The sequence below is a fragment of the Gymnoscopelus microlampas genome, assembly GCF_963454915.1.
Source record: "Gymnoscopelus microlampas genome assembly, chromosome: 10".
Lineage (NCBI taxonomy): Eukaryota > Metazoa > Chordata > Actinopteri > Myctophiformes > Myctophidae > Gymnoscopelus > Gymnoscopelus microlampas.
In genome coordinates this window covers 32131944-32154649 of record NC_139947.1, presented here as the reverse complement: position 1 = coordinate 32154649, position 22706 = coordinate 32131944, and the positions used below count along the sequence as shown (strand labels likewise).

At 42.3% G+C, this 22706-nt stretch overlaps 1 protein-coding gene across 1 annotated transcript in view; it reads right to left on the bottom strand.

Annotated features, from left to right (window-relative positions):
• pex14 (peroxisomal biogenesis factor 14) overlaps positions 1–22706 on the bottom strand; it is a 59726-nt gene that overhangs the window by 9445 nt on the left and 27575 nt on the right. Inside the window, exons 4-7 of the mRNA XM_084069097.1 lie at positions 15243–15359; positions 12592–12677; positions 7357–7459; positions 1448–1545 (exon numbers count right to left, since the gene is read on the bottom strand). Of these exons, the coding sequence (XP_083925223.1) occupies positions 1448–1545; positions 7357–7459; positions 12592–12677; positions 15243–15359 (404 nt within the window). The remainder of the gene's footprint in view (positions 1–1447; positions 1546–7356; positions 7460–12591; positions 12678–15242; positions 15360–22706) is intronic.

Here is a 22706-nt window from a genome sequence, read left to right as displayed (position 1 = left end):
ATGCAGGAGTTTCCAATACAATTCAAAGAAGCCTGTGTGGGTCCTTGTCAGAAGAACATGTACTGTAGTTAATGGGGGATTTGACCTAACGACCTTCCTGTTAACGAAACGTTTCGAAACTCATGAATACTCGGGGTGAACAACAGTTCAAACAACAGATCTTAACACGTTTATAATTAAGGCCAGTGTATATGTTTTCACCAGTTTCCAGGGCAATTTTTTTTTTTATGGATAATTGAGTACAAAGCAAAAAACAATATTTGTTTTTGTGTAGCCAAACCAAGCCCTCAGAACCCAGAGGTAGCAGTGAAGCTGCATTGGACATGCTGGCCATTCATAGGTACTGCAGCTTAAAACCACTGGGGCTACTAACATGTAGCCTGGTTCCAGATGAATCTGCCATTGCTCGAAAAAAAAAATGTCCTTGGCAGATTAGGTCTGGCCCTCTCAATAGAGATTTTATTTCTCTCCCTCCGAAGTTGTGAGGGACCAATCAGAGCCCAGTATGCAAATATGGGGCGGGTATATCACCAGAGGCATTTTTTTTTATTTGCCCCTCGGAAAGGCAGGTTCCACACAGAGATTCCAGACTAATATCTACGCAGTGATATTAGTCTGGCCATGCCAGGCTAACTAACATGAACGAGCGAAACCGGTTTCGACCGATGGGCTCGACTCACGAGCTTGCGCACGAGGCTGCGCACTGAGGTGACGCAAAACGCATCACCTCCGTGACGCAAAACGTGTCACAGAAGCCCCAAATAGGCCCCGCCGGTCACATTTCCCAACCCGGAAGAAGGGGTGATTTAGGAGTGTGCGCTGGGTGAGCAACTCAATGCAAGTGGATGGGCGGGGACAGGGACGTGCACAGATAGACTCTAGGTGGTGATAGAGCACCTGCCCTTTGCCCTCTTGACCAGAAGTGCCCTTTCGGAAAAAAAGTGCCCTTTTTTTTCAGTTTACAGCAGCTGTCTTCAACAGGGGGTCCGGGACCCCTAGGGGGTCCTCAGAGTTACTACAGGGGGTCCGCCAATTCTTTATGTGATATGATTTTTCTTTTTACCATAACCACTCAAAACCTAGCATCCCTTTTCTGAGGAGAACTTTAGCCAAAAATAGCAGATCTACAAGCTCACAACGCCTCGCGCTGCGAGGCGTTGTGGGCTTGTAGATCGGCTATTTTTGGCAAAGAGGTATAGGTGTAGAGGGAAAAAAGAGCAGACCAAGTCAACAAAAAAAAAGTATAATTTACTTGAGCACCTGCCCCTCAAAATGTCTGTGCACGCCACTGGGCGGGGATTTCCGGTGCGCTCTTTATTATTTTTAACTCTTATGAGCCAAACAGGCAGAATCCTAAAGAAGTACAGCTAGTAGCTTCTGATCCCTGGGAACTGTGAGGTAATGAGAAGAGGGTGCCGAGTTGATGATGAGGTGTTACTGTTGTTACCTCTGCTGTAGTCAGTTCCTGGGACAACTCTTGAATCCTCTGCTGCTGCTGGACCAGGAGCTCCTGGACCGCAGCCAGGGTCTGCTGGAGCTGGTTCACTGTGGACACACACACACACACACACACACACACACACGCACACGCACACACACACACACACACACACACACACACACACACACACACACACACGTTGGATTTCATTACTTTTGAGTACTTCCATAGAATAAAAGTAATCGACATCCCCAAATTATAACCCTAACCCACAACACTACATTTCCATTGAATAAAAGTAATCGACACCCCAAAACTAACCCTAGCCCACAACACTACACGCTTGCCTAACCTTTAGCGTTTATCCAAACCTAATTATAACATCTAGACCTGATGCCTAACCCCAAAATACATCCTCCCACAGTGAGGACCCGGCACAATGTCCGCACAACTTGTCATACTCTTCCTACATACATTATGTACAGTATATCCTAAAAAAGCACACACACACACACACACACACACACACAAGGAAGTCTTCAGTCACAACAAGGTTAGACTGCCAACTTCACAGTAAACTATCTTCTGTCAAATACTTTGACACAAATTCCCACAAAAAAAGTGCCTCATGTTCCTCTGTGACCCAAGAGTGTGATCCTATCTCCAACATCTTTGTCCTCCACTTGACATAATTTACATACATAATACCTACTACTCTTCTCTTAATATCATGTTTTCCTGCCCCTTCAGAGATCAGTTCTGATGTTTTAACTTCTCACTCTCGCAGTTGTTGGTTATTTGGAAATGAAGGCTCGTGATACACCTGCACTTGTTCCAAGTGTTATAGGAGCATCAGCTGAATGTCTGTCTAAAATATGAAATCCACATGCAGCAGGATTAAAACATATTTATTTCTGACCTAAGGTCTAAATAGGAAACAGAACACTTCAGAAGTGTTGGAGTTAGTTTCATGTCATTGATCAAAGCTATCCTCCAAGAATTGTAATCAAAGCTAATAACCAGTAACTTCAGTCTGAGCTTTTTGGTCACAGAGGCGTTGGAGGGGTGGGGGGCTATTTTTGAGCATAGGATGGAGATATTAATCTTTAGTGTCTGAACTTAAATCAAATAACAGTCTCTAACCTTCCATTATCCACCCAGACACTGCCTTCTAATGCATCTTAAGTCCTTAAACGATCAACAAAGGGAAAAACAAAGGCTCTCATTTGGGAGGAGGCTGCCAGACAAAATGTCCCTCCTAATCCCAATAAATATTGCTCTTTTTCCATTGACTTTGAAGATTGAATTAGTTCAAGTGTTGGTGTTGGAAGAGGGTGTATGATTTCAAATAACACCGGGCACAGTTTGTTGCCCCCTGCTTCCAGTCACACGCGTATTACCAAACAATGCATTAAGTTTCCCCGAGCTGATTGTATTACAGAAAACCAATAAACATTCATATAAATCATGGGCGTGTAAAGTGTTAAATCAAGCCTAATAGGATTAACATCAACATATATTGTGGCGGTCCACTGCTGCGGGTGTTGGCCCCAATGGTTAAAAGCCTGCAACCGACTGGATGGGATGAGAGGAACCCCTCCTTCTCCGATTAACCTGAGTGCAGGACAAAGGCTGGAGCAGGGATTGGAGACTAATGTTTCATTTTAAACACCAACGCAGAGATAATATTTGATCTTTCAAAGGTAATATCTTGAAGCTACACCTGTGTTTAAATGGGTGGAGTTGTATCAATATGGGTGTGGTGCTGAAATGTTTGATCTTTTCATGCTGCTTATGTCGTGCTAAATCTTAGTGAATATGAGTTTGGGCATGGTTGTTGGCTGTGCTAAAACAGTGCAAACGCAAAAATTCACTCATGAAACGTGTTGCCCTGAGCTCCAAAATGCGGCCAGCGTTTACTGTTTGGTGAAGGCGGGCGATGAAACCAAAACCCCTGACCGACCCTGTTTAAGAAGGTGTTACTGACACAGGGCGTGCACACTACACCAAAAGTTACCCTATTAGTCTCAATTGGTGCTTACACTATACCACAGCTCAACATTTCCAGATGTGTGGGTCAATTTGCCAGCCTGGGATGCGGTACTTGCTGAATTACCATTGGCATCGAGTTGTAAACCAGGTTACAGCTTTAGCCAAAACTGTTTACTGCTCAGCTCTTTCCAAGTGCATCCACAAAGTTTTCTTTGTACTGCAGAGACGCAAAAATGCACAGCGTCTTACCCTTGGCTATCACAGCTATGAAGCCAAGAATAATGAGGCCAGTGGCTTTGGCCAGGCATGAATCAGAAGGAGACTTTGTAACACTGGCAGGTGTGTGTGTGTGTGTGTGTGTGTGTGTGTGTGTGTGTGTGTGTGTGTGTGTGTGTGTGTGTGTGTGTGTGTGTGTGTGTGTGTGTGTGTGTGTGTGTGTGTGCGTGCGCGTATTTTGTGACAGTGAGAATCCGAGACAAGCTGAGGAGTGAGGCTCGCAGCTGCTGCGAGGTGGGCCCACATTGTGTATTCAGTAAATTATTCAGTAAATACCTCCATATAATGTACACTACATATGTCCAGGCCTGTGTCTGCCTTTAATGGCCAGCTGGTCACCAATATGGCTCCCACCGCCAAAGAGTGCCCAAACAGCCGCACAATTCCATTACAGCCCGGGTGTGCTGAAGTGCTTCCAAGATCCATTCATTAATTGTCCGTGTGAAGTTGTAGGAAAATCATAATGGGAGTCAAACCCCCCCACTTTGGAGCTGGAGCGAGAGAGAGAGAGACAGAGGGGGTAGAGAGAGAGAGAGAGAGAGAGAGAGAGAGAGAGAGAGAGAGAGAGAGAGAGAGAGAAGGGGGGACGACGACTAATGCAGCCCCCATTCAAAAGGATACATCACTTCATTGCGCCCAGCACTAGAGAAATACATGAACTTTAACAAAAGGGGAGTTCAAGCAATTGGCAGCAGCCAGGCGGTTGGTCGCTATTACTCAGTGCAGTGAGGAAAGAGAGAAGAGAGAAAGGGAGAAAGAAAGAGCGAGACAGAGAGAGGAGGAGAAAGAGCGAGAGAGAGAGAACACACAGGGGAAGAAAACACTCAGTGTAATTGTAACCCCTCTCCACAACTGTTAACTACAACAGTCATTAACTACAATAGCAGCTTGGCTACTGCAGTCATAGCAAATTAGTTCCTCACAGTGACTAAAGGAAAGACCCTGGGTTTTCAGTCAGAACAGTGTCAGGGTGTCAACCTCTTTCTTTGGTCATAAACTTAAACTCATCTCTTAAAAAAGTACCTCACATCCTCTTCCCCCAAGTTCTTCCACTCCCTGAAACATGTCCCTATATTTATATATATATAACCTAAATCTCCTTCTCTCCCTTCTCTTTGCTTATGTACTGTACCATAATCCCGGGACACAGTTATCACCTCTACATTAATTTATTAACACAAAAGTCTGCCTTTTTTATTGGAACATTCCCTATACCACAAAAGAGACAAAGCAAGAGGAGTGTGTGTTGCAATATATTTATCCATTGGCAACTCTTATTCTACAATTTTAGGATGATATAATCTACCTACTTTGCTATACCAACCTACAACATATAGATCATTGTATATTATATTATACTGAGTTCCTAGCTTATTTTTGCTTATTTCATACTTTGAGTAAACCATGTAAATAATTTGTAAATGCGTCAATGACATGCATATTTTATGAGTGCATATTTTTTTTTATAAACTAATCAATTACGTTGTTATAGTGCTGCTTTCAGTGTAGTGCTCCAGCCTCACAGCATCAAATTCCTCGGATGTGCAAACATTCCTGGCCAAAAAAAGGGAACTCTATCTTCTCTGAAGCCACATTTTTGGGTGACGCATTGTGAGCTTATAGATCGGCTATTTTCGGCACACAGCTATGTATAAATCAAGCATTACACTTCTAGTCTTCACAACTGACTACTTGCAATGATGCGGATCTATGAATTGAAGCGTATTCCATGACTTCTTGTAAAGGTCTCTGAATATTAGCATCAGCAAAATACATAAATTGTAAAAATGTCCTACAAATATAATGCAGTATATTTATCTTTAGAATCCTACCCACTCTCCCTGCAGTGAGCATAGAAATCCGGTCTATTATCAATAAACAAAACAAGGGTTGTGTTGGCAGAACTCCAAATAAAAAGGGAAAAAGTACAATGAATAGGTGGTAAGGCAGCCAGAGGAAACGTGATTTGCATAGTCGAGGCAAAATGACCATAAAAGAGAGCATATTTGTTAATCAGATTTCGAGTGGTGCACCTTGCACGCGATCTCACAGAGTTGTTGCCCTCAGCCTACCTAACTCGCCCAGAGTATAATAGGACGAGTGTGATCTGATGAAGTGCCACAAGTGCTTAATTTGCTTCAGTTCAACCCTGAAGGGAAAACAACACAATGGGTTTTTATAGTAGCTGATGATGAGATATTGTTGCTGATAAGTGGTACAGCGTGGCCTGAATTACACACTTACATTGGTTCCTTTTAATCCGATCAACCCAACTTGTCATTTCTACCTTATTTTACTTTTATCCACACTGCCGAGGAGACTTTCACTCCCTGCAATGTTTCTACCGGGCTGTATTGCACTGTATGTGCATGTGAAAATAAAACACCTTGAACCATGATTGTGATTTACATGTGTGTTGATGTATCAAGCCTGGAATAACAAGGGAAAAGCCTTAACATTTTCACTTTGAGCCAACGCTTTAATGGAAAACGACTTTCAACAAATGCAACGAAAAATAAGTTAGAATTTGCAGATCATCTATCTATATTACAAAGAACATTACAGTGAAGTAGATGGTCAACCCCATGGAGCTCAGAACAGTTCATGATTCATAGAGAACAAGAGATCAGAGAAGAAGTATTGCAAATATTACACTCAACGTGTAATATCTCCCCTGCCCAAGCAGGCTTTCAAGCTGTAGAAAATTTGGCACTTGTGCGGGACACAGTTTTGAATCCTGGTAGGACATAAATCTTACAGATTACAGCTTTAATCACACACCTATTTTATGTGTGATATCTTATGTATGTTCTTTTTTTTGCGCTATTTCAGTGTCTCTTATGGGAGGGCCTTTCTACAGCATGAGGCATTTTAAAACGGTGACTCGTCTCTCTTCGGGTGAAAGCGGACACAAGCTGAACACCATCACTAATGAGACCAAACTTTCTCCCTCTCTCTCTCTCGCTCTCTCTCATTTACGCCTCCCAGGATGTTTAATTACATTGACGAAGAGCTAGGAATGCATCTCCCTCTCTCTCCCCTCTTCTCTCCCTCCCTCCATCCCTCGCTCGCCGTCTGACAGCCAGGTTGAGAATCCTCACCTGTCCGACATGGGAGCCGCACCTGTCACTGCGCACTTAATCACACTGGGCCTAGCGCTGAGCTCAGACACCACGCCATACACACACACAAACATGCACGCACACCTGCACGCACGCAAGCACACGCACACAAGCACACACACACACACACTTGCATGCACACAACAAAATTAAAATGAACTTTCTCGCCACCAAGGGGAAGGAGGGTGGATGATGATGGTGGAGGGGTTGGTGCGGGAAGAGAGGGATGGATGGGGGGGAGGGAGAGAGGACAGAAGGGTGGAGGGGTGGGGGGAGGGTGCGGGGGGTGGGGGGGGAGAAAAGTTGTCATTTCCCAACCCCTCATTAATATTCCGAGGTTAAGAGCTTTTCAGCGAAACGTAATTAATTGAGCCCGAGCCTGACAGTAAACAAGCAATTTCAAATTAAAGCGAAATGACAGCAGCGTCATTTGTTAAAAACGTGCAGGGCCCCCCGATTTTTGGCGACAGATAAATGAAGGAAAATGTTAAGGAGGGAGAAAGTGATGAAGATATTAATCTTCACCTGTCTGTGTCAGTGTGCCACTCATCGCCGCAATGTTGCTCTCCATCCTCTGCAGATGCTTCTTGTCTTCTCGGCTGCCCATAATGAGGGGAAGGATGTATTTCTGCAATTAAAAACATGACACGCCATTACACTTCTCTCCACTGGGAAGGGACAGACAGAGGAGGAAAACAGAGGCAGGGCACCTGGGTTTGACAATGCAGGGTCGGGGACCATGTTTTTATTGGACGGGGGCCTCGATCACCAAAATGATAATGTGCCTGCATTGTTAGTACTTTACGGCAGCTGGACTGGTGTGAATGACAGAACAGAGGAAGACATGGGACAAGCAGAAGTCCAGGCTGGGACAGTGAAGGACAAATACATACAGGAGGGCTACCCTCAGCAGAATAACCAAATGTGATCATTAACATTGAAAATGGTCCCCTGAATTGCGAGACGGTGTCAGCTTGTTTGTCAGCACTCTGCATTCGAGTAAACAGGAGTGATGTGTGTACCTCACAGCCAAATGAGGATCTTTGTGGTCCAGGGTGACTGTTATCCAGATGACAAGCCTGCGAGTGCACGACGGAATCGTGTCCATGTGTGTGCATGGAGCTGAGCTCAGCAAATAAAACCACGCCTCACGTGGTCCTGAAGGACCTCTGTGGGGCTCTGTTTCAAAATCTTAAGACTTTGTGGTTTGTGCATTTTTGCTAAATTAAAAAATACATTAAAATAAAATAAATTCTCTTCTGCCCCTCACGACACATGTTACAGTTCTGAAGCTCTCTGCTGTCGCTGCTGACCCCAGCCGGGTTTTCTCTCCAACTCAGGTGGCGGCTGGCAACACCGGTGCGAGTAATAAACACTTTTTAGAGGAAAAAAGATTAAACGAGTGTCAACACATAGTAATTAATAAGTGGGCTGCTGGGAGTGTGGTGTTTACAAGGCGCTCCATAGCATAAATAAAGTATGGGCAGAAGCCGGGGCATATGGTGCGACTGGCGCTGCACTCCGGTGACATGACAGCAGCCGGTGCTGTGCCCGCCAGGGAATACCACCTCCCAGGTTACCAGCGGCTGGCTGGCCCTGCTGCAAACAGGGACCAGTGGACAGCAAGTGTGTGTGTGTCTCTATATGTGTGAGCATGTTGGACAGTGAGAGAGACAAAAGAGGGAGTGAGAAAACGTGAGAGAAAGAAGGTGGAACAGAGTGGACAGCGGGGAGTATGATGGAGATAGAAATTGGTTAGTGATAGACGTACTGTACACTACAGTATTGGCCAACACAGCAGCTATTTTGGTCTTACTTTATACTCTTCATACTTAATACCCAAGCAGGGCTTACGTTAGGCAGGCAATTGATGTTCCTTTGGCATTTATTCTTTTGTTTTATCACAAAAACAGGAAAATGTCATTTCCACCAGACATTTAGAATGGTAAAAAACACATTGGATATGTCCCGTCTGTCAGCTACGCTCATTATTGTGCAGAAGATGTTCCAATATCAAAACTCAAAACAGCTTCTTTTGTTGAGAAAACATGACCCACCTTCACGCAAACCAAATGCACAATTTTAATGTCATTCTTGCGCACAGGCTCATTGGCCTTGTGGTTAGAGTGTCCTCCCTGGTTAGAGTGTCCACCCCGACCCGGCCGGGTCATACTAAAGACTCTGAAAAATGGAACCCAGTGCCTCCAACCCTTCATGCACTCAGCATGAAGGGTTGGATTGGGGGTAAGTGCGACATACTGTACTAGCATCATGTCCAGGGGTGTACTTGTACATCAAGTTGCCTCACGCTACAGTAACAGGAGATAGGCCCCTGCCCTATGGGCCTCATGGCTCGGCAAGGCTTACTTGTGCACGGTGAAGCTGTTAAATGTATTTATTAATTAGTGTTCCTTTATTTTCAAACAGTTTTCAGTACATATTATAATACTATGTTGTGATATATATTGTTAGACTGCATAATTAAATGCACCTGCTAGTCATTCATGCTTTGAAAATAGATATGGCCATTTCCTTTACAGTATATGTCTGCAAACTGTAATCATTCTGGACATTCTGGCTGGCAGTTTAAAATTCTGTACCCAAGCATGAAGTAAGACCAAAATGGCCACCATGTGGTTATGGTCAATATGGTGCTGTTTTCCACCCTATAAGTAAGGCCAAAACGTGAATATGGTCAAAAGAGAAGTGGAAAGAGACATAAAGAGAGATTGCAATGAATGGGGGCATGGGGGAGAGGAATGTAGGAGACCTAAATGTGTCAGGTACGGCCCAGTGGCAGGCTATAGACGTAGACGTAGAAATAATGGGACATCTTAGGAGATGGCAAAACATCTCATGGGGTCATATAGTACAAATATATACTGTATGCATACACGATATGCATATGCAACATCGAGGTACACACAGAGACATGCGCACACGCTTGCGCGCACGCATACACACACACAGTGAGTGTACTATAAAAGGTCTGCTGTCCGGGGGAAAGAGCTACTGCAAAAAGTGCCGTCCTCCTCTAAAATGAGAGTAATAGTTTCCACATGCCACTCAGAGGCCTGCTAACAGCCACTGAGGGATTAATGTCACTGAGGGACAAGGGGCCTCCCGAGCTCATGTTCAAGGGTTGCTAAGCCCGATAAAAAACCCACTGTGATTATTTTTAGACAGCAGGATATCAGAAGAGGCTTGTGTGCTGCATTAGCAACTTTATTATATATAATTTTTTCCCCCCTGAGGAAAAAAAAGATATATACATCAAGAAGAGGGAGGGGAAAATTAACAAAAAAATGAAATAAATAACAGGGGGTCCAAATGAGATCATGCTCTGATGTAAACCAGAGTAAATTTAACAACGAGACCAGAGTGATGTTGTATGGAGGTGCTATAACTCATGATCGAGTGACGTACCCACAAAGCCCACCAATATAAAAGTAATATCAGGGGCAGACGGTGCTGACAGTTCTAAATGTACAGTGAATGAGAAATATCAATAGTTAGAGTATAATGAAAACTGTACAAGACAGTAAGTCTACTGAAGAGTGCTCTCTGAGGGCCAGGAGAAGCGTGGTGTAACCCAGAGCCGTTGAAAGAGAGAATTACGACTCTCTTTGATCTCACCACAAAGCGTTCATGTGGTTCACGTAACGCGTGTGCTTCATCAACACCCATTATGAGGATTCAATATTTTGAACTATACAGTCGTGTTTGGAACTACTGGTCGCCCGATGGCAAGTATTACTTCCGCATTCTTCTTGCTCCAAATCAACTGTATGTTGGGTTTGGCAATAAATGATTAAAGATTGAGTATTAAATGAATATTCTCCGTTTAAAACGGAAGTCTGTGTCGTAAGTCGTAACACTCTCTCTCAATAGCTCTGGTGTAACCCAGTGGAGTCATATTGAGGGGGTACTCTCTGAGGGCCAATGGAAGCATGGTGAAATGTAGTGTTTCTCAACAAAATGGGTAATTTACCAAAGTGGCTTGCCGTGTTGCCACATTATAGGCGATTCTTCAAATAGATCTATAAGCTCACACCGCATCGACGCACTGTGAGCTTGTAGATTGTCAGTTTCTGTTGCAAAACCATCGTACGAGGTGGACAGAGTACTCGAGTACTCCTGGTTAAATTTACTCCACTACAAGTAAAAGTAGCTCAGTCAAAATGTTACTCAAGTAAGAGTAAAAAAATACTTGCTTTTAAATTAGTAAAAGTAAAAGTACATTTCTTATTTTTCACATCAATGAATTGCTGTCATTTTTTCAAATGACTGCAGCATTGGTTCAAAACGAGTAAACTAAATTAATATGTTTATAGTCTAGTGGTGCAGCACAAAATAACCAAATAACCACAACATATTAAATTTAAATATACTGTCTTGAACAAACAAAAAATATGTCTAAAACCTCAGCAATTCCAATGCAACAAAATAACTCCTCATCTAAGCCAGTGGTTCTCAACCTTTTCAGGCTGTGACCCCCCAAAATAATCATATTTGAACTGAGGACCCCCCACCCTGACTGTAATGTTACCACAAAATTGACTGAAATAAACTAAAGCAGGGGCGGCTCTAGAGCCGCATGTGGCTCTTGGGCCCTCTCCCGTGGCTCCCAGTTGCTTGGGCAAAGAAGTATGCAAAGGAATAAGAGGTTTTCTTTCTGTTTTTTGTTTTACTTTAGGCATAACGTTAAGTTATTAAAGTAAAGTTATTAGTACAAAAAAAGGGTCGCCCATACACCAGATAAAAATAAGAAACAAATCATTGAAGGAAAATAAAGAATGTATTAATGCTTGGTTTGTTTGCTTTCACCACCAACGTTTCTGGCTTACTGGTATACTCGATCTGCTTTGAGAAATTAGCAAACAATAAAAAAAAAGTTATATCGAAACACCAGAAAAAGCACACAAAAAAAGCCGCTCGAGACAGATTTTTAATAATCTTTTGGGACAAAAATGGCTCTTTTGATAATAAAGGTTGCCTACCCCTGCACTCAAGTATAAGCACTTGGAATGTAGGAGTTGAGGCATTCCATTTAGTTTGACTCAGTACCACAGATAAATACTGTGAAAATACCCTATCTACAAGCTCACAACGCCTCGCAAGGCGCAGGCGTTGTGAGCTTGTAGATCAGCTATTTTCAAAATGTTTGCCTCTGTCTTTTATTATATTCTATTATTTGACAATTTGGCCAATGTTGACCATTTTTTATAGTATAGTTTGTTGCTTACTTTTGATGCAGAATGGACTTTTTAATTTCTTTTCTTTCTTTTTTTAGGTATTAAAAAGGTCTTAAAAGTCCTTAAATTGTCACTTCACTGTCATCTGGGGACCCCCCTAAAATCGGGACCCGACCCACAGGTTGAGAACCACTGATCTAAGCAGTAGCAGTGATGTTAGGTTTTCAATGTAGTTAGTGGGTGCCAGGACCGGAGTGGTCATTTGAATGGGTCCCAGCCCAGGGACATTTTGTGATTGAGTCCTAATAAAATAGAAACGCTTCCCCATTCAAGGCGCATGCATTGTTTTCAAGGTGAAAAACTAAAAACCATGTCACTCTTTGCCTTTCAAGAATATTCAAGGTGAAAAAAGTACCATATGTCACTGCTAAATACTAGTGTTAGCCAAAACTCTCTAAAGGGATCTAAAATGTTGTGCTTACCTCGACAACAAGTGTTATTTTAAGCTTGATGACAATTGTAGAACCCAGTGCAGAATGAGTGGAGAACAAGTTATGTAACCTACCCTGTATAGATGATGCAAGCCAAAGGCCATGCCCACCATGATGATGGTGAGGGCCCCATAGTCTCTCCATCTGTAGCCTGTGGGACCTGGACAGGAGACAGGGAGAATGAATGTGATGTCCAATTTGTTCTTGTACAGTACTAATCTGCATTTATGTTTCATTACTACAACAGGTATTTATTAGGCAGATTTTGCTTTATTATTGAGGTAAGATTGTTGTAGAGAGACAGGACGTTGGGAGGGGGGACTGGAAAATAAGATGGACAATTGTGTAAATACATTGCAAATTATTTTAATGAATTTACTTTGGTGAATGTTTCATTGCCTAGAACGAGTACGTGATTTTTACTCTTGTGAATGGGGCAAAATTGCTCCTGTGGTTTAGCAAACCTGCAGAAAAAGAGGAACTTCTAAAAAAAAGCTGCAGCCGTAATCCAGAATGGTGACAAAATACCACCATCAAATATATACCGTCATTTGCAACAAACACCAGTGATGTTATCCGACAGATACTGTAAATATCATAAAATGTACATTGTTTAGAGAACTAACTGCCACACTCCATAGACACAAGGCACTTCTTTGTGTTTTTACGACACTGCACTGCAGGAAATCTACACATTAAAATGTATTTGCAGAGAATAAGCAAACAAGCACTGAAAGTCCTGTTCTTAACAGAACACATGCCTTTGTCCTGTGCTTCTTTTGGAGAGGGAACAAGCAGAATCTACGTATTCCATAAATCCTCAAGAACCAGATTGGGCGGAAAGGTGAGTGAGTGCATGTTTATAAGTGGATTGTGTCGCTGAGTGACAGACAGTGTGCTAAATGTGTCATTGTGTGAGCTGTCTTCTGGGTGGGCCAACTGTCAGTCAAGGTGGAATTTTCCCCACACATAAGAGACGCATTCAACTGAAAATGTCACTAAATAGCAAACAGTTCAGTGTAGAGGAAAATGTAAGAGTTTTTCTCATGTTGACTCCGGTCGGGCCCCAAATGAAAGGGGAAATAATTATTAGACTTGGCCATTAACTACTTAAACCCTATATACCTATATAATGCCAATATGCAAGCTCACAGCGTTTCGCATTGCAAGCTTGTAGATCTGTTATTTTTGCCAAGATTTTTTGACAGAATGTGAAATCAATTTTTGTTTCCTATGATGACATTCCCAGAGTTAAAGGCTAAAGGTCAAAGTGCACCATCTATTATTATGATTCTGTTTTTCTATAGGAGGTATACATTACAATAACAGACACGTTTACCATACGCCTGATTTATACTTTGTCGACCAACGGTGTCGCACATGGAAAAGAGCCGATCTACAAGCTCGCAACGCGCAAACACTGCTGTATGATGGAGTATAAATTAAGCATTACAGTAAATTTTCAAGGTGCAAGCAATATGACTCTCCTCGCTCAAGGGCACATAACAACCCCAGCCAATGCACTTGGGTACGAACCCACAACCTTTCCCAATGAAAATCCTAAATCATCCTGCATTGTCCACATAAATTTGGGTCTTCATCAACATCACGGCCACGATAGATCGTCACCTATCCCTATCCTATAGAATACGGTGCTTCTGCAAGCCCTGGGAGTCCTTGGGGTAGGTGCTTGACCCTGAGCAAGCCTCGCCTGTATCACCAGGGGTCTTTTACTTGCTCTCCCCCTTGCAGGACCTTCCATCCTTCCTCTATCTTTCCCTCTTCCACTTCCACATCTTCCAGTTTTTTTTATTTGGTCACTTAAGCCATGGAGCTGTGGTCTCCATCCCCCGTTTTTCCAATCTCCTCTCAAATTTATTGGGTTCAGTGGAGGCCTTCCTGTCCTTCCGCTGCGTGGAAATAGAGATCAGAGTATCCATTACTCCGACAGAGATGGATGCGGGTCCCCGTGCACTGTCCCCATAACAAGGACATCAAAGGGAGGTAGCCCCCTCTTTTCGGCGTGACCCCCCGTACAAGACTCCCCGCTCTCACCTCATTATGCAGCTCCCTTATAGCCGTTTTGATATAAAACCCCCCACTATGGACAGAGAGGCGCGAGTGTCTCTAACTACATGGCCATCCCATCAACATCACTTTCATTACAAAACATGAGATGCCGGGGGAGTCAAGGACAGTGTGGTAATAAATGAGGGTGGAATACATCTGGAATCATTGTCATACGGGTTAAGCATTATGCGGACTTCATTCTGCATTGGTAAATCAGTGGACAGCGCTTATAACCTACTGAGGTAATAAAGATACAGGTTGCAGTGTGAGGTCTTGCCAGGGTGAAACCCCTTTGAAACGGACTATGAGGGGTGATTGCACAAGATGGAGCCATGACAGTGTCATGTTCACTATATTTGAACAGGATGCTTGCTAAACGATTCCCGATCTATAGGCACGTGTTGGATTAGGCATAACTGTTACATTTTGTAAAGGTTTAGCCATTTGGAGAGCTGATGAAAATTCTGTTCATTGTATTTAAAACATTTAGCGGGCTAAATGTGTTCACTTCATTTATGTCAAGCAAGTTTCAAAGAATAGACATAATTAAAGGGAGATGAGAAAATAAACACATTTGATAGTATGCATGAATGCGACAATCATGTACATGTAATGAGCATCAAAGAGAAGATCGTTTGTGAATGTATGGTCTCACTGTGTGCCAGTTGGTGGGCGAGGAGTGGATGCGGGGGTCCCACAGGGCTAAGTGCAAGGATCTCCTCTGTGCTGCCGGAACGCTGGATGGCCAACTCAACTTCCTCATCTGTCAACCCTGAAAACAGGAGACACACACCTTCAGTATCACTAGCATGGAGTGGACAATGACTGTCTGCTCACTCCTGTGTCACTGGAGATGGCTGCTGGAGGCGTGGTGGGGAATGAAAGCAATGGCTCCTGGCCCGTCATAATATTTGTGCTATAACATTTCCCATGACCCCCCCACCACCCCCAAATCTTCAAAGTACAATTCTGGGAAGCTGTGACCAAAACAGATCTTTGTTTCATGTCCCAGACTTCTTCAAAAAATGTGTCAGTTCTTCAATTCTATGGTGAACTACTAAGTGGTGGAGATCCATCTAAGAATGATCTCACAATGGAAACTGAAGCACGGTGAGCCTATTAGCTGTCACCAAAGGCAAAGAAAAATAAGACTGTCCACTTCTTCAGATATATTTCCCAGGTGGAGATTTCAAACACCCCAGACAGAGAAAATGCATTATTTTAATTTCTTCATTGTGATGTAAATGTATTACATAATTTTGCAAATGCCAATATAATTTAATCTTCAGATCTTTTTAATGATTTTAAATTGCAAAGGGCTCCCTGATGGAGAATCAGAGGGGAGGAGTGAGAAAAAAAAAGATTTAATATGAACATCTCCTTTAGTTTTGTGGGAAGATAGTATTTTATTTCAGGCACCATATGCAGCCATTGCTAGAGGTCTCATCCTTTAATGAGGATCATAATCTAAACAAAATAAGAATAATTACAATTACACCCTTATTTATTTGAAGCATAAAAAAAGAAAGGAGGAAGCTGTCAAGAATTATTTAGTCACTCTACATGAATTCCTTTATAAATGCACAGGGGACCCTTAATTTGAAATCAACTGACTGCTGTCAAGGTCTCACTTATTGATACGTACAGTATATATTATGATGAAACATCAGCCTGGTCTATACTGTACTACAAGGCTATAAGGCCCTCTGCAGCTTAAGAGACTCTCTCATGACCATTTTAACATAATTTCCCGGCCCATTTCCTTGACAGTGTTTCCTGGGTTTCCCAGTGCTTCCGCCTGACAGAAAACACCCCTTTGCTGAGAGGCCCTTTTACTTGTTCTGCTCCCATGGGCTTCGGAGAATCCTTTACATGCTCAATATACGCTGCCTACGCTGAGAGAGAGAGCCGCTGGGAAGATTTTGTTTGAGATGTTTGTCACAGATGCCTGTTTGCCAGTTAGTTGTTCTTGGTACTACCTGTCCCCATACCCTGAGAGATCGTCAATTGCCTGTTGGGTGATTTTCATAACACCCACGTAGAGCCTTACACCCACGTGGATTGTTAATAACACGCATTATTGAAACCTGCAGCATGAAATCCCATCCCATGCCAAGTTGAATGAGATTTAAGAACATGAAAACAATCCTGCCAAATTATTTGAGAGTGCTATGTGAAAAGTCTCACTACCGAGGGTTAATAGGAACATAGTCGAGAAATATAAGTCAAGCTTAAACAGTTGGCATAACCTTCATTCAAATCCACTCTGGCCTATCCAGTCCAAAAGCATGCAGAGATCTTTTGACAATCTCCCACAAGGGCTGATGCCAGAGGGGACGTCCGGCTCGTCACCTATTTAAATGCTTCAAGGACTCCAAATGGCCATGAAAATGGTTGAATAATTGAAGGCAAATATTGGCCAGCCTGTCGTCTACGGCAGGTCCTGAGTGCCAGGAAGTGGCTAGCGCCATGTGCTGAGCTCGTGCAGTCGGGCTGCACTGTTCAATAAGCAATAATGTGTCCCCGGACTCCCGATTCATCTGACCACAGCAGACTATACGGTGGCAGACTATTGAGTGAGACATGCAAGATCTCTATTCCACCAAATGGCAAATAAATAAATAACTAAATAAAGTAGAGACCCCCTTTTTTCCCATTTCACCTTGAAATGTTTTTTTTATGTAAACAACTTCTAGGGCTAGCATTAACATTAATGTATGTACATCTTAATGGCTATTCATTTCTTTAATGTTGCTGTTTGCACAGGAGAATAAAAGAAGCTTGCCCCCCCCCCCTCCCCCCCTCCCCTACTGCCCGCCCGGCATCAAAATAAAATACATGTAAATTCATAAACCTGTTTTCTTGTCGAATTACAGCTCACTTGACTAGGTTGCGGGCTCTGATCTGTTTATTGTCGCGGGGAAGACAACAACAAATGAAAGCCCTCTTAGATCCATTTATAAAAGAAACAGAGAACAAGGTGAAACTCAGGTTTTACATATAAAAGGCAAAGAACGCAGAAAGGAATTGTGAAATTTATTACGGGTTCCAGAACCTGTGGAATGACCCCCTGGACCCCCATTTCGGATCGACCTGCAGGGAGATGAATTTTTTTAAGACATAAATTACATCTAATGATGACACCGTAAAAAAGAACAATAATGGAAAGCTATTCTGTATTTCATTATACTGTATTATTTGGTGCACCTGATACACGCCGCGCCTGTTTATGAGTCACCGTATTAGCAGATGCTCAGCAAAAGCATTTGCTTTGACCTTGCCATTCTCATTGGGGCATGAAATTACGGTGCTGGCACCTCGATATTACAGCTATAAATACTGTAAACTGCATATCTGGGCTACGTTTTCTATTGTCTTTCAACATAAACCTGATCGGTATTTATTTAAAGGAAAACCCATTGCTCGTCACGTTATTTACGGCTCTATTTTCAGAGCCCCTTATTCTCTGGGCACTTTTTAAGGGCAAAGAGGCAGCGAGGCCCCTACAGAAAATCCATTTCTCCAATTCTGGCACTTCTGAACTTTATGGGTCAAGACCCAGGCCGCAGAGCCAATTATAAAAATTGCTTACTAAAATATTTTGGGTGGTAAAAGGTGAATGCCTTTTTCACTGTCCTCCAAGGCCTGAATTATGAAGTTGCCCTTGAGTGGAAATTACTTACATTTTGAATATCACATTTAAAAAAAAAAGAAAAATACATGTCAGGGGTCATAAATAGATGGAGGTCAGTGGGTTATTGAGAGCTGGAAAGCAACTTCAAACCTTCTTCTAATGCCGTGCACTGGCACAGGAGATTCTACATGTCATTTGGCGTGGTACTACAGCTGCTTGAGAATGGCATGCCCTAAATAATGACCACTCTCATAGCGTATTCATTTATGTATTAAAAAAGGCGACTCTACTCTCATTTCCCTGCTTTATCGCCTTGTACTGATGACAAAGTAGGCAAGGCCTGGGCTAGGTGGCGCCGTAGAGTAATTTATAACCACATCAATCCCTTTACCTTCTATGCAGGCCTTGGTCATTGTCATTTTTGTCCGAGAGGTGAGTCACATAACCCCACTTGCAAACAACATCCTATTAATATTGGGGATGATGAACCTTATCCTTCCCCTTACCTTCATACCCAGGTATGGTAATAGGCCATCAGCCCCACCTGTGCTCCCCATGACCCTTGATCACTGGCCCTCCACTCAGGGTTAAAGATATTAGCATTATTTTAAGTCAAGAACAACTAGGACATTCTGATGGGAGAAATAAAAGGAACAAGTCAAACTATCATTTAAGTCTTACTGACAGAATGCGGCGTCTACTATCACACTTAAAAAGAATCCGTTTTTGATGAACTGTACTGTGCTAGGTTATCTGGTTGTCAGCTTTTGGCCAGGACGACATGACATGTTGAAGGATGGAAAATGTTGTTGACAATGTCCTGAGAATTACTTTTTCCCCCGCTTTTGTAATTATACTGTATGTGGGATTGCTAATTGTTGAGATTCGAATAGCAGTGCCAAAATGAGTCCCTAAGCTTGTTGAATGTCACATCTGTTAATTGTAGAGGACATGGATGGCACAATTCACAAGATGAGGCAGAAACACATTACATTTCACTCCAACACACTCAAATTTACTTGATCTTGGCAAAGCCCAAAATTGCTTTAAGATGGCACTCTTTGGTAAGACACTTTAAATGCAACTCATTTCCCACTCAATAGCAACACTGTCAACAGTAGAAGGAGGAGGAGGAAGTCAATCTTTGCGTATAAGTCTTGATTTATATTAAGTTCTATGTGACAAAGTTTCAATATTTTGGCAGTTTATTCAACAAGGACTGGAGGAAGAAGAGAAGCTATAAATATTGGAGTCCATAATTGCCAATTCATATCATGAAATTGACAGCTGGGAAGAAAATAGAAAATTACATTTTTCAATGAATATTGAAATAAACCAGACTATTAGGATCTCTTCAGAAAAAACAGGAGATGCAACCAGAGAGACATCCTTCAGTGCAGATTAGGGCACAAATATGCAGGGAAATAATATGCACTGGTGAGATTATTGTGTAAAGATTCTGCAACATGCAATCAAAGTGCGGCCTATTTTCCCCTTCATCAGCTAGCCAGCGTAAGTACTGCCAGCAAGAGGAATCCAATTTAAATTCCACTCTACCGGGAGATGGTATTGTTTCATTTTATGTGTGCTTTGACATTTCTGGCTGTTAATATAGAGTAAAATCCAGAAGTATTTACATAAATATGACATTACTCTGCATTAGAAATTAAGACTGACATATTTGCTGTGGTGGCAGGAAAGGAGTATGAGGATGATTGAGTTTCGGGGTCAAAAGGTTGAGAGGACAGTACGGTACGCTGGGTACATATGAAGAAATAAGTGGGCCATGACTCTTGGTCCGTCACCATGTCCACCGTTATGTCTGACTTTGGCTCAAAGGATGAAATGAGACGGACGATGAACCAACTGTCATCATGTTCTTTACTTATAGCGGGGTGACCAGCTGGGTTCTTCCTACTCTAGTAATTTTACCCACAGCAGAAATCATGGGGGGATCAGTAATAACAGCACAGGAATGTGGTTAATTTAAAGCACAATTAAACTTTGGTAGAGGTTTGGGTTGTGTAGTTACCTTGCCATGATCTAACTCCAAATATTGGCCAGATATCTTCAATAGTTGCTCCGTAGATTAGAAATTGATGATCCAATATATTCTCCCCATTTACTTACCTTGCACTGTGAAACGGGCCGAAAAGTCACACTTTTGGCACACAACGCTAACAAAGCGTATTCTGCCAATGTGTAAAATTACAAAACCCTAGTCTGTTTACAATGACTGATAGGGTATTATTGTCATTTCTTACAAGTGGAATAACAAAACATCCTCTAAATACAAATGCTGAGTCGGATTTTGTAATTCTATACATTACCAGAATCCACTTTGTTCGCAAGGTAACTAGACTACAGTGCATAACCCACACATGTAAAGTTTAACTGTGCTTTAACTCAACACCAAAGTAATGTAAAAATAAATACATTCATAATAATATTTTTTTTCACTCAAATTGACTTGATATGAATGGTTTGTGAGCCCTTTCTTTTTAAGGATTTGTTTCCTTCTTAACCTTCAACTTGCACAAGGCACTGACAAAATCACACAGCATTGTGACATAATAACTGCATTGCTCGATGTGAGGCTAAGTCAAACTGGCCTGCTGCTGACATGAGGCAATCTGTAACATGCACATTACATTTTACAAATATCCCTGTAAGCTCAAAATCAGTCTGGGGCAATGGAATAAAAAGGAAAAGACTTTGTTCAAATCAGTCTGAGGTGGTTCAGTCTCCAAACCCTGAGGAAGTCTTGACAGTCCAAGTGTTGGTTTGCTCTCTGGATCACTGTTTCTCAATGTAATGATGAGAGTGTAGAAATGGGACCATGTTTTCCCTTTGGGACCCCAATCTACACTCTACAATTCTCTGTGTTAATTTAACTCTGAGACTGAACACATGGAATCAAATGGTTCTCTTTGTACACTCTCAGAGTTACAGACCTGTAAGGGTCCGTTTGGACATCCTAGTGTTCCCCGGACCTGACGTTGAGAACCAGTGCTCAAATATTTTTGCATCAGGTCTACGATTTGTGTGACTTCATTTTACTTATTTTACTCACTGTTTTCAGCACCTCCATAACATTGGTGTGCACGCCTCCCTTAGTTTGTTTCCCCATTTGAATTAGGGCTGACATCATATTATCATGGGTAGATTGTTGCACAAGTTTACCATACGACTCATTAATCACCCAATGAATACCTCGTCCAGGCAATTTGGCAAACAGCAGGTTGTGCTTAGTGTTTTGTTACTCTATTTTTTCCCATCTTTACCCTCTCTCGCTTGGATCAATGCCCTTATGCAAATAAAGACTTTCCGTTAAGATCCAGAGTGGAAATTACTTTCCAAAATAAATCTGCCATTAAAGCATCATACATATTTCATATACTTAAAGTGCAGTAAGAAGGAACCATTTCTGGAGCTTGGCGGAGTTCAGAACAAAGCTGAAAGTAAGAATGAGGAAATGTGACAGAGTAGTGGATGACGTCATTCGGTATTGATGAGCCCTTTATCGAATTTGAGATAACCAATGGTGGATTATGAACATGCCTTACTTGTCAATAACGAGACGCAAAGACAGGGAAATTTCAAAAGATATCAAGAGTCATTAGGGCCAGATGAGACGTGTGTAGCAGCAGCCGGCAACCATGGATTTGGTTTCAGGTTACCTTCCCCAGTCATGGAGCTTTTAGGCTCACTTTTCACTGCTGGGCTGCTCTAATGATAGAGGCAAAGTCCCTAAGCTCTGCCGATGAATTAGTCCCCCAAGTACTGAACTGTTTTGTGAAGAATTGAAAGAGAAGCACTCGCCGCTAAGGGTAGTTTATCTGAGGTAAAGCTACCATTCTTTAATCAAAGACCTATTTGAGAAAGGAAAAAAGGCAAAGCACCTTCAGCACAAGTCTCCTCTTCTTTTGGAGCACCAAACAATTTGATTATATTTTGCCTTGACATAAATGAGCCCTGAGAGTGATGGTGCCGTCTTGTAGCCTTATTTTATCAAACGATTCTCTAGTATGTAGAAATAATCTCAATCTCGTGCAAAGAAACTGATGAGCCAGCAAATGTACCCATCCTCCCTACATCTAACATCCTAACCTTCCCGTGTCATGCCTCAAATTTACGACAACAGTTAAATTAAGTAAAAGGCTTAAAATGCTGGAAGGTAATATTGATAATTCCATTGAAAATGCAGAGGGGTTTTGTCAATATTAATTTTCCTGAACCCAAAGGAGCATCCCGACTGGTGGGTCATTTATTCAGAGGGCCTTGAATCATGCACTCTGCAGCTAAATCGACCCATATCTGAGCCCCCAGGGCAAAAAGCTATGGCCACAACCTTTGACCTCTACAGATCAAGCCTCCCAAAAAAGGACATTGGGTGTGCATCTCTGTCCAATCAATGTAAGAGATTTGCATTTAATTGTTTTAATATAGATTTTGTTAATGCTGTTGCAGCAATGCTGTTGCAGC